This window comes from Agelaius phoeniceus, chromosome 2 (genome assembly GCF_051311805.1).
Source record: "Agelaius phoeniceus isolate bAgePho1 chromosome 2, bAgePho1.hap1, whole genome shotgun sequence".
In the NCBI taxonomy this organism is placed as follows: domain Eukaryota; kingdom Metazoa; phylum Chordata; class Aves; order Passeriformes; family Icteridae; genus Agelaius; species Agelaius phoeniceus.
In genome coordinates, this window is record NC_135266.1 from 63,586,914 (window position 1) to 63,603,388 (window position 16,475).

The window sequence follows — 16,475 nt, forward strand, 5'->3', positions numbered from 1 at the left end:
TTTGCAAAGGTAAACTTCCTGTCTGAGTAATAGCTCATTACTACTGAGTTTGAAATTATCTACATGCCAAGTTATTACATGAAGTAAAACTCAGTCCAAATATTCACTTGAAATTTCTTACCTCTCCGTTTTCCACCACAGCCATAGAGCACATCTGCCCACAAGCTATATTAACAACTATTTTATTTTGTAGGCAGCTGGTAACTCTTCGAGGAATTGGCTGATTTGCTGTTGAACCAGATCCAACCTGGCCCGAGTTATTATAACCCCATGTGTATACCTGTTGCAAAAGAATTGTCATCAAAGATGGCTTTATAATATACAGTTCAAAGTATACATTCAAGAGAGGAAAAAGCCGTAAGAATAAAAACATTTCTTTTTTTATGTGAAAATGGATGTAGTGTTTTCAGACCAAGGAAGACACACAGGTTTACAAGTGAACTGTTTCTAACAAAAATATGCCAATCTAAGCATTTATATATTCCATTCTTTTACGTTCCTCCATTCGAAGGTAAGAGGAAACATGATGGCTGCAGTTAATGCTGAAAGAATCCATTGCTACTTTTCCAGAACCCAAACTAGAATATCTAAGTGGCACAAATGCCACCTCAAGGTAAATTCCAGGAAACTTTTTACTTTGGCAGGTAAAATTCCTTACAGTGAATGTGATTTACATTAACATCAGCTGTAATGCCACTAAGCATTTAAAGTAGAGTATAGCATAGGAAGGAACTGGCTGCATAATTTGTTATTACAAGCAGAAGTGGCGAAAAATCAACATTCTGCACACACTTCAAAACAGCTATACCCTCACAAGTTTCAATTTTTTGAAACATTTGTGTTACATCAGCACTGTGAGGATTGGAGGAAGCAAGGTCTAATGCTAGAGGTGCAAAGTGTTTCCTCTTTCTCACATATGTGGGTTTCATTAAGAGAAAACAAACACTGGTTCCCACTCTACTCACCTCTCCATCAGAGGTTAACACCATGGAGTGGTGAGAGCCACAGGCAACCTCAATGACTTTCTTGTTCACCAAGTTAGTAGAGACTTGACAGGGAATGAAGCCATGATTTGTTGTACCATTGCCCAGCTGACTGTAAGCATTATGACCCCATGTATACACTTCTCCTTCTACAAGAAAAATGTAAAGAGCTGGTTGAAAAATCTCTACTTTTCCAATGAGTACACAACATAAAATTACAAACTAAAAAGTCAAATTCAGTAACAATATGCATACTTAAGTGTATAAATACATATCTGACCTATGGGACTGTTCAGCCCATGGATGTACCAATGCTACCAGGCTCACACAGTGTTGGCCACAAATCCAAATAGATAGTATCAGCATAATCATAGCAAAGGCAAACATACTGCTGCAAGAAAAGGGATGGCATAACACAGAAGAGAAAAGGATGAAATTACAGTCAGAGTCCCCATTTCAATTTCTATGTTACTGACAACAAATCAGAATTTCTTGTCCATGCCCTGGCACTGTTTCCCATTTTGGAAAATTCAAAAAATAACTTTCATTCCCTTACAATACGCATATTGCCTAAGGATGATTCCTCAGAACTACAAAGGCAAAATATGATACACTAAATCAATACCTCACTACAATAACTGGTTAAATCCAATTATTTTATCCTATCAAAAGTGAACAACCCTTTCCTCAGTTCACCAACATGTGATACAAATTTCAGTAAACATGTGGCACAGAAACATACAGCAAAGTGGCAATGACAATAATTAACAGAATTAAGAATTGTGTAACATATAACAGCCCTCTGAAAGGTAAGTTAAAAAAAGCTGTGCTGAAGAAAAGCTATTAATGCAAATTGAGTCATGAGCAAAAATCATCAAGGATCAGTTCTTGACCTGCTCTTTGGCAGTACTTCATCATCAGGTTAAGGAGTGTGAGTGTGTCAGTGGGATCTGCCAGTAACAAAACTCAGAGGAATACAGATGCATACATAAAAAAAGGTGTGCAGAATGGTCTGCCATGAAGACTGGAGGAAATGATGGAACACAACTGAATGTAAAAGAACACATTTACAACATAACTCTCCTCACCTAATTTTTGTCATAATCTAGAATACTGAAAAACATTTCTTCTCATTAACAGAGACAGATAAGTGTGAATATCATCAATTAGGCTCTAACAGAACCTCACTGGGAACACAATATTAATAATTTTTCCCCAAGTGTAACATACTTAATTATGAACATAAAAGCCACTACCACAATGTGGATAATAGAGTGTCAGTACAAGAAGCATGAAGGCTGGAAGGCAACATAATGGGTCTTTAAAGCACATCCAAAAGTAGGTACTGGAGGGAAAAGATGCATTTTAGCTGAAGGACAGTATTGGCACAAGAACACAGGGGCATAATGTAGCCACTAATGCATTTCAAGAGCTATCAGAAGTTTTGAACTTAACTGAGAAGTGAAAGAAAAAACCCTTCCAAAAGTAGTAACAAGATCGAAGTAGGGCTTGAAAAACTCCTGAAAATAACAAGCTAGCTGACATGCCATATTTGCCAACTAAAATACTTTTGATTTAACAGCCCCGAATACTCTACTCTCTCTCTTATGTTACCAGCCCAGACCTTTCACACTTGCTGGATTAATTTAAGTGGACTCTCTGAAGAAGCAATATTCAGATCATACTTTACCTTCTGTAGCAAGAACAACATGAGGGCCACTTCCATAACTCAGGCAGGCTATCTTTTTGCCACACAGGGAATCTAACCTCCTTGGTTCTATAGTGCTCTGCATGTCTCCTGTTCCCAAACAGCCACTGCAGTTCATGCCAAGCACAAAAACCTGTTATAAAAGAATCACAGACTCATAACATAGGTTGCAACAGAGAGCCTCCTCCAAAGGTCAACTAGTCCACCCCTGTGCTCACCAAAGATCTAAACAGAACGGTTGACTCAAGGCCGTGTTCAAAAGATTCTTGTACATGTCCAAGGAAAACAAATCTCACAACTGCTTCAGGATTTAACCCCTCTTATGGCATTTTTTTCCTAGTACTGAATCAGAAAATGCCATCTTGCAGTTTGTATGCACTGCCTTTCATCCTGTCACTATGCATTTGCAGCAAATGTCTAACTCCATCTTCTCTTTGTTCTATGATTGTGGTAAGAAGCCTTTTATTTAAACCAAACATGTTTCCGTAGCAAATAAAACAATCAGACATTTTTGCATGCAACTTTCTCTAGGTGTACTACTATATTACTGTCCTTCAGAATAACTTGATACATGATTGATTAAACATGTCTCATTCATACACACTCTTGGACAATTACCTCATCATTTTCAGTTGCATACAACACTTCATTACCAGCACTGCCAAATACACAGGCTTGACGAATTAACTTGATCTCTTCTGGGGAGCAGAGAGAAAAAATCGGCCATTTCCCAACATCCAGCATCTTCAGGGCTGAGAGGAGTGTTGCCTCCAAGGCCTGGCATTACAAAAAATGCTATCAAATATCTGCACAAAAAAAACATATGCCTTTGCATAGCAAAAAATTATGTAAACACCACCATCTCCTTTTTCACTCACAAACCAGTATATTAATTCTACAATACTTGAAAGGAAGGACATTAAATAAACATATAAAATATATCATGATCTAGAAATAAAGGATCAACATTAATGGAGAAAAGTACCATGTAGGAGGTTAAAAGTTGAAGTCATATATTCACTATATTCGTGCAACATAAGTGCTGTCTTACAGAATTCAATATACATTGAATTCTGTAAGACAGCATTCCAATATAAAGTGTAAAGTGTATATTCAAAATTTGAAATCTGTGTATTTTCCCTTGGTGCTAAAATTGCTGTTAAAAAAAAGAAATCATAAAAGAACTCTGCTCAAGAATACACTTATCTTTGAGAAATATGTATATTTGTTTTCATGTATGTATTTTTTCTACCTCCAAATTATACAAAGATGTGAATAAATTCTAGTTTGGAGTCTGAAGCATGTTATTATCAGCCATAAGAATACTGCTTTTTTAATTAGTATCACCGACTATGAAAAAATATACACAGGAATATACATAACATTAGTAAATCAAAACCAACACCCTAAATTAATCCTAAATTATATTCTTTTGAATAACACCAGCTAATCACACATTTCTTTCTCTATTATTTACTTCAGAGGAGGGGAAAGAAGGACTGGCCATCTTCACAGAAAAAATGTTGCAGTTTTGATCACACCAGTTCTTTCCCCATCTCCTTGCAGCAAATAACTGACCAACTTCAGCCAAATTTGCAAGTGAAAGGGAAGTAAGATTCTGCTGACACAATCAGCTTGGCAGCAGGCAGCTGGACAAACAGACATTATGTTATGAAATAAGTCAGTGAGCAAGTAGGTCCATGCTAATCCTAGCAGACATTGTTCCTTGTGACACGTAGCAGGGTTATCAGGGATGAAGGACCAGAATCCATACGGAATCAGTCTTCGTTCATCTGCTGCTTGCAGAATAATTTCTTTTATGTCAAGAGGTTACTATTCATTCTACAGAGAATTTTAGGCCCTCTTAAGATATGATAATAAATACTGAAAGCATCACAGACTATTCTTCCAACCGCATCAACAAAACTGCATCCCACTTGTGTGCAAAACTGAAGAAGCCTGAAATTCAAAAGGACAGTCAGGGTGTCCTTCAATTTTACAGATTCCTTTACTGGAATAACATATTGGTTTCTTTATAGTGTGGGCTCTAAATTCCAAGTGCTCAGTGGGTCAGAACCCATTCATCTTATACAGAAAAGTTTGTTTTTTCTGTAACCTTGTTCTACAAAGCACTCGTGTCGTACCCTCATAATTAACTGATGTTAAAAAAACCCTCAAACTGTAGCATTTCTTAACACTAAAATAATACACTGAAAGAAAAAACTCCCCAACTACTCTTATAAAAAGCACCCAAGGAAATACTTATGATACTGATAAAAAAAAAAAAAAAAAGAAAGAACCAAAACTTTATCAGACAAAAAATCCATAATCTAAATCCTGTCTCTGGAATTATTAGTTACACTCAGTAAGAGATATTCTTCCACTTTTCAAGACTTTCTCCCCTCACACAGTTCCACATTATATTTTGTTTCAAAAATATGAAAACCAGCTTCAACTCTTAGCCTACCAATATTCATATCCCGTAAGTGATCAGTTCCCTCATTATATTGCATGAAGTCATGAAAGGCAGACTTAGACACAAATCTCAAATGTTATATGAACATATTGTTCTTCTAATATTTTGTGGAAGACTTAAGCAAGATTTCTTCAGCTAGTATAATTTCTTCTAACCATAGCTTTTGATTTCTGTCTATCTTGAAAAGTACTTGCATGTACTAAGCTATTGCTAAATGGAACCTTTTGAGCAGAGCAGTACAGAATTCCCAATACAAATCAACACTCTGACCTTGGCACTGACTCCTTGAGGAGGAGGTTCATCCTCCATATGGATTTGTGCTTGTGTCCCCCTGCAGAGAGAGAGCTGTGGTTAAAATCATCATATCATATTGCTGCAACAATACTTTCTGAAACCACATGCGCTTAATATTAAGCCAGTTAAGATAGGTTATCTTCTTCTGTGGGGTGAGAAAACAAGAAATGCAAAGCCCTCAGTTTTGCTGTTACATACAACTATACAATGATCAGTTAGGCAGACTCTGCTCTTCTGTAGTCTTACCTAAAATATTAATTCTTGGACAAAACATTTTTTTAAAACAAATAGGAAAATTAATCAGATTGTGATTGGAAAGAAAGATGTTTTATGAGCACCATACTCCAATGTCCTTTCCTTGCAGTAGAAATAAATTGAGAACCTTCCTGACATAATGCTTTAAGACATTTCTTTCAGCAAAGAAAAAACACACTGCTCAGAGAATTCAATTTCTGCTTAAGCCTTCAAATTTACTTATTCCAGTTCCATTCTGAAACCAATGCTAGAAAAACATTTGTGTCTTTTCAGGTTTACTGAGAGCTGCTAAAAAATTCATTCTGTTTCAGAAAATATTGTCAGGCCCGTAAATTACCTGTATCATTTCTATGACATACATTATCAATAGAAACAGATCTTCAGACCAGATGTTTGTTCACAAATATGCACAACTCTACTATCCTAAAATTATTTCCTAACATAAAGCCATGCAACTCTGTTTTCAGTAAAACTACAAAAATGAGAAGCAGCTCTGAAGCTGTACAAGTCTCTTTCACAGTGATGAAAATTGTACACATCATTTTCTTTGAGGTACATTGGTTCAGACATAGCTAAAATCTGTTTATTTCTCCCATAAAATCACATGTCTCTAAAATTCTGACTACAGGCAGAATAACATCCAACAAACAAGTCACCATTTTACTGAATTAATTTTCAGACTAATACCACATTAAAACAAGTATCAAATGTAACTGCATAAAATACCTTTCTTACTATTAAACATATCTTATTAAAGACTTCATGCCATAAGACCTAATCCAATTACACAAAATACATGAAATTAGTATGACTTAAGTATAATAAATGTTAATGATTCAACATGTTATCTACTGAATAAACAAACAAAAATTATTTTCTTGAAACAAATAAAAACCTGAACAACTCTGCAGCTTGACCATACTGAATATGCACAACTGTTAAGCTTTAGCTTTGACAAAATCCCCAAATCTACACACACAGAGTGTATTTTATACACCTAGTTTGAGACATTGCATGAAGAATTTAGCTCATGTGTGAAAGTCCATGGTGATTTTGAGCTTAAGGCTCAAACACACAACCAAACTGAAACAACCAGAAGCCAAGTTATATTCCCCTTCAACTAGAACAGACTGAAGGGCTGACTCAGTCACCTACAAATCAGCACCTACTGGTATTTGAGATGACCTTGGGGATCCCTGACACCCTACAGGGCTGGCAGATATGATACAGGACCCACGGGATATCCACACATCCATGCCAAGCTGGAGCAGCAGCCAAGAACTAAATGGCACCAGACAGTTCTGCCTGTGCAGCTGAGCAGAGCCCTGAATAAGCACACACAGCCTTTTATCAAGATTTATGCCTTCATGGAAATGGGGGAACTTGCTGAGCTCTTGCAGTTAAGCAATTGCTTATTTTCTCCAACATACTTGTTCAAACAATCAGAATGCAACAATTGATTTTCTGTACATTATCTCTATTTAAAGTAGAAACAACTCCCCTAATCAAGGCCTTTGCCTGTACTACTGAACTGTTCTGAAACATTTAATTTCAAGTATGCTAGTAGTCCTCCTGAGAAATTGACTATCAAGGCTATCCAGTATTTTGCAGCACCATTTGATACAAAACTGATATCATGATTATTCAGGTTCCAGTATTTCACTTCAATTGCACCAGTTCAGACAAAAGCATAGTTTCACTTAAAAGCAGTTGATTTGTTAGCATAAAGATACATTAGGATCTAACCACCCCAGTTAATTAATAAAAAGTGCTCCACTTCATTACTTTTCAGACTCCTGACAGTTTTGCCTTGACTTTTCTATAACAAAGATCAGTTACATGCCCTCCCAACTCAAAAGTTAGAACATGTTTTATCTTCTGTATAACTATGATAAAATTACCCTGCAACTCAATTTTCAGTTTGCTCTGCAAACACAGACACCTTATTTCTGAGCAACCCCACAGGAGTACACAGGGTGACTCCAATTATGCCAGTTTATTCTGTTACTCAAATTCATGTCTTCTAATAAAAGTACATCCTGAGTGCCACATATCTGTACCTGCAAAGCTGTCCTTTCTAAAAACCTGTAATTGATTTAGGAGTATATATCCACCTGGGGATCCAAAATTAAGACAGAAAAAATTAAACCTGTTTAAGAACCATTCTTATCCATATACGTTTAAAATATTAGCTATTATTCATATATTTTCCTACTTGCATGAATTTTTCTCCAGAAAAATAACCATTGTGAAGGCAGTCAAGCAAAGAAAAAACAGTATTTTTATCAAAAATGAAAGGACAAAAACCTCTATATTTGAGTAAATCAGGTACAGGAGAAAAACATATCCTAGCTATTTCAGACAAGTTACTGGGATTGTTTGTCTACTAAATCTTATAATATGTGCACAACTGCTAAAACCCATTACTTTAAAATAGCTAGCTACAACATTTAAAAAGAATGCAATACTTATTTTAGAAAGTAAAAAGGTGAGCCAGAAACATTTCTCATGCCTGAAAACTTTTTATAACTTTCACTACCTGTATTTCCCCAAAAAAAATTAAATTCTGAAGTGCAAATCTAAAGGAGAAAATACCATTATTGTAAACATTCATTTCTTGAGGCCATGCACAGTCTTTTGATATAAAAATATTTATATTAAACTTCCACAAATCTCTTATCTGGAATCCAAATACAATTAAGAATCTGGACAGCATACTCTGGCAGTCTGAGTTTAGGTCTTGGAAACTGGAAGCTTTGACCATCGTTTTGGTCCAGCCACAATAGGTCTTTGGGTAAGACACACACGCTTCTGCAGTACACATAAGATTGAGTTAAAGAACATAAATACTAAATCTGGTAGCCAAGCTTCACTAACAGCCCCAGACCATTTAATCCTAAATATTTAAACAGGTTCACTGACTCATCTGAATGTAAACATTCTTGTAGAGTCTCTCTCTAGGAACTTGGCAAGCAAACAAAAATTTTCAGAACTCCACTTAGTATTTCCTCCCACTTAACCTGAGCATTTATGAACCTCATCTGCTGATTCAAAGGTCTGCAGCTTCTTCCCCAAGGACTCTAACCACAGGCTTAGGAAAGATTACAAAGCAAAAGTCACAGAGAAAAGTGACTTGATAAGACTTTTAGAAAAGGCACCTAACCTTCTCTGGTATTCCTGATTTCTCAGCAGTTTCCTACAAGAGTAGTCATTACATGATGCTAACTTGTCCAAGCAATTTTGCAGGAGAGATCAGATCACCAACACAACATGCACTCCTTTAATGGTCACATTTCTTTCTAGGAAGACTATTTCCAAAATTATCATCTTTCTTCATGTACAGTGAAATGCCAGTACTACACCCAGTGCTGACAATAAATTGACAGAACTCAGTTTATAATTTATTCTTCCACTGATGTGGCATTTTCCATTACCAAAGAATTGCAGACCTTAACAGTGAGTGGTTGTTTGGAAAACTTCAAACTCCAACTAAAGTATAATCTTCTCTCCTTCCTTTCTTGCTCCATGACACCAGACTGTGAATTCTTTGCTCCTGATGCAAGTTCCACTGTGTGCCTACTCACTACACAACGCACAGTTCAGAGGCTAGATCCAAGAAACTCTTTACTGGTTCCATCTCCAGAAGCAAAACTTCAGCCAAGCATCTTGTCAGACACCACCTGTGTTTTGGTATGACATCCAGCTCCACCTGTTGGCTCCAGGGATGGACATCCAGCATGACCCCACTGAAGTTTCCTGAGGTTCACATGCAAAATCCACATACTAAGTGATGGTAAGACAAGTGCTCATATTAAGTCTCTTCATTTTTCTCATTCCCATTCCAGTTACTTTTTCCCCTTTAGAAAATTCTATCACCATTGCTGCTGTAGAATGATGGATTGTTGACCAGCCAGCAACAAGAGAGGAAGCAACTGGAAAAAATCATCATCACCCACCAGAAAGAAAATATTTAAAGCAGAAATAAAAAAACAATCCCAAATTCTTTTCTCATTCTACAAACCCTAGAGTCAATCTGGAAAAAATAATACTACACCTTTGGCTAGCTATCTACTTGACTTTAAAAAAAGAAGATTTGAAGAAAGAAGCTGGCAACTACTAAGAAAGAGAAGCTATATAACAAACAAATAAAAGACAGAAATACAAAGACAAGAAAACAGTAGTGTTTATTTAAAATTAAGCCTCCAGTAGACTTACTGAAATGTCAAAGTCAGCAGCTAAAAAAGCCTGATAAAATGTCAATCAAAACACATTTTCACTTAGAAGTATTTACACTTCTTTCTACACATGCAAAACTACCTTTTGAAGGCAAACAAGTGTTTCAGATCATGGAAACAATGCAAGAACTACTTTAAGTGCTGAAAAATATTATAGGAAGATGCTGGAGTTACTTTCACTGGTTTTAATTACTGGTTTACTTCTCCAGTAAAAGGAAAAAAACATAATGAGCATTATCTCTAGACCTTGAGATGTGTTAAAATAATCAAACCTTTTGGGAATTCCAGTCTCTTGGGAACAAGATGCCATTCCTGCATCAAAATCTAACCTCATGTAATCTAATGTAACCTAAATCTAACCTGAGGTGCTAAGGAAAAACATCTGTTGACAATTTTGATATGGCTAATCCAGGATTTTCCAAAAAATTAACTTGAAAAGTTCCTTCTCTTTACTGAATTGTTACCCAAACTGAATACACTTCAGTTCCTGTAATCCATACCGAAACACAAACATGATAAAATACAACTGATGCAATTGTTGGCTCTTACTTACTTTATATTCTACATAAAACTTCATTTACTACACAACTGATTTGGTAGAGTTGATAACTTATCTTATTTCTGACCTTCCAACATGAGAGGTCAATGAACCAACTTTAGGGAAACAAAATTAATCCATAATTAATCCAAAATTAATCCATTTGTTAATACTCTTAACGCTGTCTGCCTACAAAGATGCTGCATGTTATAGGAGAGAGAAAAAACAGTAAATAGAATGTGCATGAGAAAGAAAAGTTACCCCACTTCCTCCACCAATAAATGATACTGTTAAATACCCAAATGTACTGTTCCAGTCTTCTGATACTGGAACTGCTGGACATCAAGTGGCAAGAGCATAACAGCATCAGATATAACAAGCAGAGGTTTCTCAACCCTTAAAAAATAATTAAGAGACAAAATGTTATTCTTTCAAGGCAAAAGTTGGAGTGTCTAACATTAAGTATATTCACTGCAGTACCCTCCTCCAAACTGCAACAGATGATATGCATCATGATGCCAAGGCCATTTTACCTCAAATTTATCACTCAGTGGTCTTACTTCTATTATTGTTTTCACTTACATGATTAAAGAAACTTAAAAAACCAATTCTCTGTAACCAACTAAGAATTACTTTTGCTATTCCTTTGCAATTCTTACTATCAAACCGGCACTTTACCTCTTCACTTTCACTTTGCTTGACTATTCTTTTTCTAGTCATTATTTCTAAAATCCTTTTAGATAGTTAGCAGTTGTTTTCAAGAGACCTATTTAATTTTTTTTTGGACATAAATTCCAGATGGATTCTACCTTTGGCATAAAACAGCTTTCTACCTTCTTTACTTTATAGGACTCCCTCAGGACTCCCGTACAAACAACATCACTAATTAATCCTCCTGATTGTTCCAAGTTTCTAAAACGAAGAATTTCAAACCTGTTTAGTCACCTATTTTATTTCTATTTATTTAATCTAATTAGAAAAGTGATCCAAGATCACAAGCTGACTAACGAACCACCTTTTCCCAGAACTTTCACACTGCTTACCTGAGAGCAAGTCTAAGGCAATTCAGTGCTTATTGGGCAAGCTGTATATAAGATCATCTGGATCACTGTGTGTCTAAATGATGCCATCACCTGCATCTCTTGGCTGTTCAGCCTGGAAAAGAAGAGGCTCCAGGCCACATCACTGTGGCCTTTCAGTATTTAAAGGGCACTTATAAAAAGCCCCCTTTAAGTACTGAAAGGAGGAAGGAGTGTAAAAAGGAGGGAGAGTAACTTTTTACACAGGCAGATAGTGATTGAACAAGGGCGAATGGATTTAAACTACAAGAGGACAGAATCAGATCACATCCCAGGAAGAAATTCTTTACTCAGATAGTGGTGAGGGCACAAACGGTTTGCTGAGAAAAGTTGTGGATGCCTCATCCCTGGCAGTGTTCAAGGCCACTGGATGGGGTCAGGGGCAACCTGGTCTAGTGAATGGTATTCCTGCCCATGGCAGGGAGGCTGGAACCAGATGATCTTTAAGGTCCCTTCCAATACAAACCATTCTGTGATTCTACAGTCTAAGAAAGAAATCCATCTGTGACATAATTCCTGACAGTATCTCTCAGTAAGCAATATTCTTATACAAATCCAACTCTGTGGTCTATAGCAGACACCATCAAAAGCTCTTATAATTTTCTTGTCTCAAAGCAATGATACACTTGACTGTTTTCCTTTATCCACAGTCTCTTCCTGCTACTTTACTGTCCATCACTTCATTCACATCCTACATAATTCTGTCACATTTATTTCCTATATCTGGATGGTATTGTCTCTTCTATCAACACTAAGCAGGACAATTACTTCTAAACATTTCCTTTACCTTGTGTTTGCTTTCACATCCTCCAACACGGAATCATAGAATGATTTGGCTTGGAAGGGACCACACATATAATTCTGTTTCAGCCCTTGCCATGGGCAGGGACACCTTCCACTAGACCAGGTTGCTCAGAGCCCCATCGAAATCAGCCTTGAACACCTCCAGGGATGGAACATCCACAGCTCTCTGGGCAACCTGGTTCCAATACCTCACCAACCAGAGTGAAGATTTTTTCCTAACATCTAATCTAAATATTGAAACTCATTTTCAATTTGAACCTGTTCCCCCTTGTCCTCTCACTACATTCTCTTATAAATAGTATTGCCCCATCTTTCCTGTAAGTTCCCTTAATGCACTGGAAAGCACATCGTTCATCAGCCCAAATAGTTTCTGATGGTGCACAAGCATCACGCCTACAGACCTCACCCCATTCGTAACCTGAGTAAAACCTCTTTGCTGACTGTGCCTGATATTAGCAATTTCACTTGCCAAGGAAACGCCACGAAATCCTCCCATCTCCGACACAATAAACAAACGGTGACTGCTTTCCAAAGTATCCCTTCTTTTCCTTAAAACCACAACCGGGCCGCCAAGCTCAGCTCGCCTGTAGTGCCACCATCGCCACACCTCTGCGCACCTGCGGGCAGCGTGCACCGGCACCACACACACGGGACTCCTGACGGAGCACACGCAGACAGACTCACAGACACGCACACAGACACACCGCCATCCCCGTGATCGGCCATTTACACACCGGGTGCCTGAGAAACGAGGCCCCGCGGAGCGCAGCCCCAGCCCGGCCCAGCACACGCAGCACGGGCAGGCGGGCGGGCGGCCGCGCCCGGCCTCGCTACCGCTCCCGCTCCGCACCGCCGGCCGCCCAGGGAGGGAAAGCACAGGGAAGGGGGGGAGCCAAGCCCCTTCCCTTCCCTCCCCTTCCCACCCCCGTGCTCCTTCCTTACCTTCCTTCTCCGAGGCGGCGGCGGCGGCTCCTCCCCCCGGCCCGGCGAGCCAAGGGAAGATGCTGCCGCGCTCAGGCGCCTCCTCAGCGCCGAGCCCGCAGGGAGAGGGGAAGCGGAGGGAAGCGGCTGGCGCCTCCCAGGACCCACCCACTGCAGCAGGAGCCGGGAGCGGCCGCCGCTGTCCTGGGAGTCCCGGGGAAGGGCCCCGCGGCTGAGGGGCAGTGCTGGCTGCCGGGGAGAGCTGCGGGAGAGGCTGGAGCTCTCCCAGGGCCTGGCCCCGGGATGACATGGCTGCTTTGGGAAGAGTCATGCCCAGAGCGAGCTCGGCGTCGCGGGTGACGCCACCCCTTCCCGGCTCCGAATCACAGAATCAATCGGCTTGGGAAAGACCTCTGAGGTGCGGAGCCCAGCCTGTGACCCGGCACCACCGTGGCAGCTAGACCGGACACTGAGTGCCACATCCAGGCTTTCCTTAAACACCTCCAGGGACGGTGCATCCAGCAGGTCCCTGGGCAGCCCGCTCCAGGCTGTTGCCTGGGCCAAAATACGCGTGTCAACCACACACATGGTCAAAGGGGAATGTCAAATATTGCTATGCTGTTCCAACCTGCAATCGTTTAATTTTTTTTTTCTCAAAGGAAGTGAGGAGATATTAAGTATTCTGTATCTCCTATGGCTTATGCTTAAAGTTAAGCACCCCCCAAAGAAGATACACTTGATAAGTTTTCCTAAAAGCAACAATCTGGCTGTTATCTGGTTGTGTGTCTTGCCTTGAGTGTGACAATTGCCTGCTGTTTGGCTGTGGGAAATTCTCAGAGACCCTTGCTGCCATACCCAATGATATTGTTACATTATTGCTGTGGAAACCTTATTCAGAAGGAGAAAGTTTGCTCTGGAGCTAAGGAACTCCCATCAAAAATTAAATCCTTTTTATGCCCTAGGGAAGGTGTCAGGTGTTTTTGTGGGAATGACAGCTTCATAAGGATGTTTTGACATTTTAAAGATTTGTGTACTCAGATGCAAGCCTCTGGCTGTCCAAAAATGAGGTTTGTGTAAGTACCTAAAGTTGCAAACCCCCTGTCCTTAGAGTTACCAAAGGAGCAGAGGTTCCACACGTGTATGTTCTCCATATTTGCTCTGTTGCATGGCAGTCTCAATCCATGGGCTACACGTGCCTTTCATCCCATTCTTCACCTATATCATGCATGGAGTATCTGCAGTGCTGTGCTGACCACCAGTGCTCTTCCCTGATCTACTGCCCAGTGCACGGAATCAAAGAATCACATAATGGTTTAGGCTGGAAGCTGAAGCTATTAATATTTAGATTGGCAGTAAAGCAAAGAGTAATTGTCCCCTAAAACAATTGTGTGTATCAGTTCTACAGTGCATATTTTAAAACAATATTGGGTATTTTTCTAGGAGTTATGCTTAATGTGACTCACGGAAGGTCACACTGAGAAGCAGTGGAGCAAGTGGTGTATTTGATCCTCTGAAACAAAATGCAGTTTGATATGGTGGTGTCCCTAAATCTACAAGCAATAGATGTAGATCTACAAGCAGACAAACTGCATTCCAAAACCCATAGCTAAAGGATTGAGTTTGGTGAACAACAGCTGAATGACAGAGGATGTAAAAGTGAAAAAGGCTGATTTCATTCATTAATGTGCCCAGACAGGAATCAACAGTAATTGAAAAGTAATTTGCATCCAGTAATTAGTATTTTAGGTCAGTTATTAGGATGCTGCATTTAATGCTACTATACATTTGGATAGGGATGTTAAAAGTGGGATAGGCTGCATGAAGATGATCAATGGCTTGAAAATTAGCCATAGCTAAAGGGATTATTTGTTTAGCTTATTGAAAAGAGTTTAAAGGTAATTGCAGTTTTTAGCTTCCTTACAATGAGAAAATGTTAGGTACTGAGTGGCATTTTAATTTAATGGAAAAGAAAAAACCATAATAAAAAGCAGTGGAGATGTATTAAAGCCTCAGGAGTTCAAACAAGAAATGGTGCACAAATTTCTGACAGGGAAAGTGGGAAGTGGCCTCCATTATTTATGCCTTCAAGTAAAAACCTGATCCAGTTATTTCTGCCTTTCCTTACTTGCCATTTTTTGAACTCCTGATTCGTTTTCTTCCTTTCATCTGAACTATCCCTGGGTTGTTTTTCTTCTTTCCTAAATGTAATGCCAAATTTAGAACTCAGCAGCAATGAAAGGAAGGGAATTGGAATGGAAAGGAATGCTCATTGCAGGGGGGTTAGTCTAGATGACCTTTAAAGGTCCCTTCCAACCCAAAACTATTCTATGATTGTATGATTCTAATATGTGCCTGTCTCTGCTTACAAGCAACTTGTAGATCCTTCCAATATTTCACTTAATGACTAGGATGATGCTCATTCCATTTCTGTTTGACATGAAGCCAGGAAGGACTGATGGTGCACTGCAAGGCAGTCCAATTTTACCTTGTACAGTAGCATCACATCAAAACAGGTAAACCTCATACTGGGATGTCCAAAAATAGTATCTTAGGGCAGAAAAGAAACATTGCCAGGTTGTGAGAAAATGCTACTGCAAAGAGCAAGGAGAATTTTTGATCACTGCATGATCAGGAAAAATATTGAAGCCAAGGAGATTCAGCTTTGGCAATAGAGGAAACTGCTCTTACTGTGGTAATAAGGAAGTTGGGAATTGATTACCCAGTGAAGTTGCAGTTTCCATGATTTGAGATTGTAGATAAAAATTAAAGTAACTTTTGTTGATCCTAATTCAGGTCATGAAAATTGATCAGATGACCTGCTGAAGTTCTTTCCACTTTTAGGATTCTATCATTAGTTCCATTGTACAAGAAATTAGCTCCATTGTAGTTTCCACGTACAGGAAAAAAGAATGCAATAAGAGGTATAGAACCTGCAGTTAAAATAGGAAAAAATAACAGTTTTTAATCGAAGCAAAATGTCTTTTGTTTAAGTGTTGATTAATAAACAGATTATTTCACAATAACCTAATTTTTCCAAATACTCAAGCAGTTTTAGTGGCCGAATTCCCTTTAAAAAGCCATTAAATTTCACTGCTCTTTTTTGGGAGGATGGACTATTTTAAGAATGGAATAACAGATTACAAGTTAGTTATCATATGGCTGATAGAACAAACCTAGGAAGA

General features: G+C 38.8%; 1 protein-coding gene across 3 annotated transcripts in view; it reads right to left on the reverse strand.

Annotated features, from left to right (window-relative positions):
* The window catches only part of RCBTB2 (RCC1 and BTB domain containing protein 2), a 34,237-nt gene extending 20,650 nt beyond the window's left edge, over positions 1–13,587 (reverse strand). For 2 of the 3 annotated variants that reach the window (XR_013180917.1, XM_054628502.2), the window contains exons 1-6: positions 13,315–13,587; positions 5,438–5,498; positions 3,310–3,468; positions 2,674–2,824; positions 966–1,132; positions 122–280 (exon numbers count right to left, since the gene is read on the reverse strand). Coding sequence is in view for 2 of the 3 variants with exons in the window: in XM_054628502.2 (XP_054484477.1) it covers positions 122–280; positions 966–1,132; positions 2,674–2,824; positions 3,310–3,468; positions 5,438–5,476 (675 nt within the window). In the remaining variant the exon portion in view is untranslated. Of the gene's footprint in view, positions 1–121; positions 281–965; positions 1,133–2,673; positions 2,825–3,309; positions 3,469–5,437; positions 5,499–13,106; positions 13,236–13,314 lie in introns of those variants that run through there. The other variant, XM_077173697.1, reaches the window with a different exon arrangement.
* Positions 13,588–16,475: the final 2,888 nt, after the last annotated feature.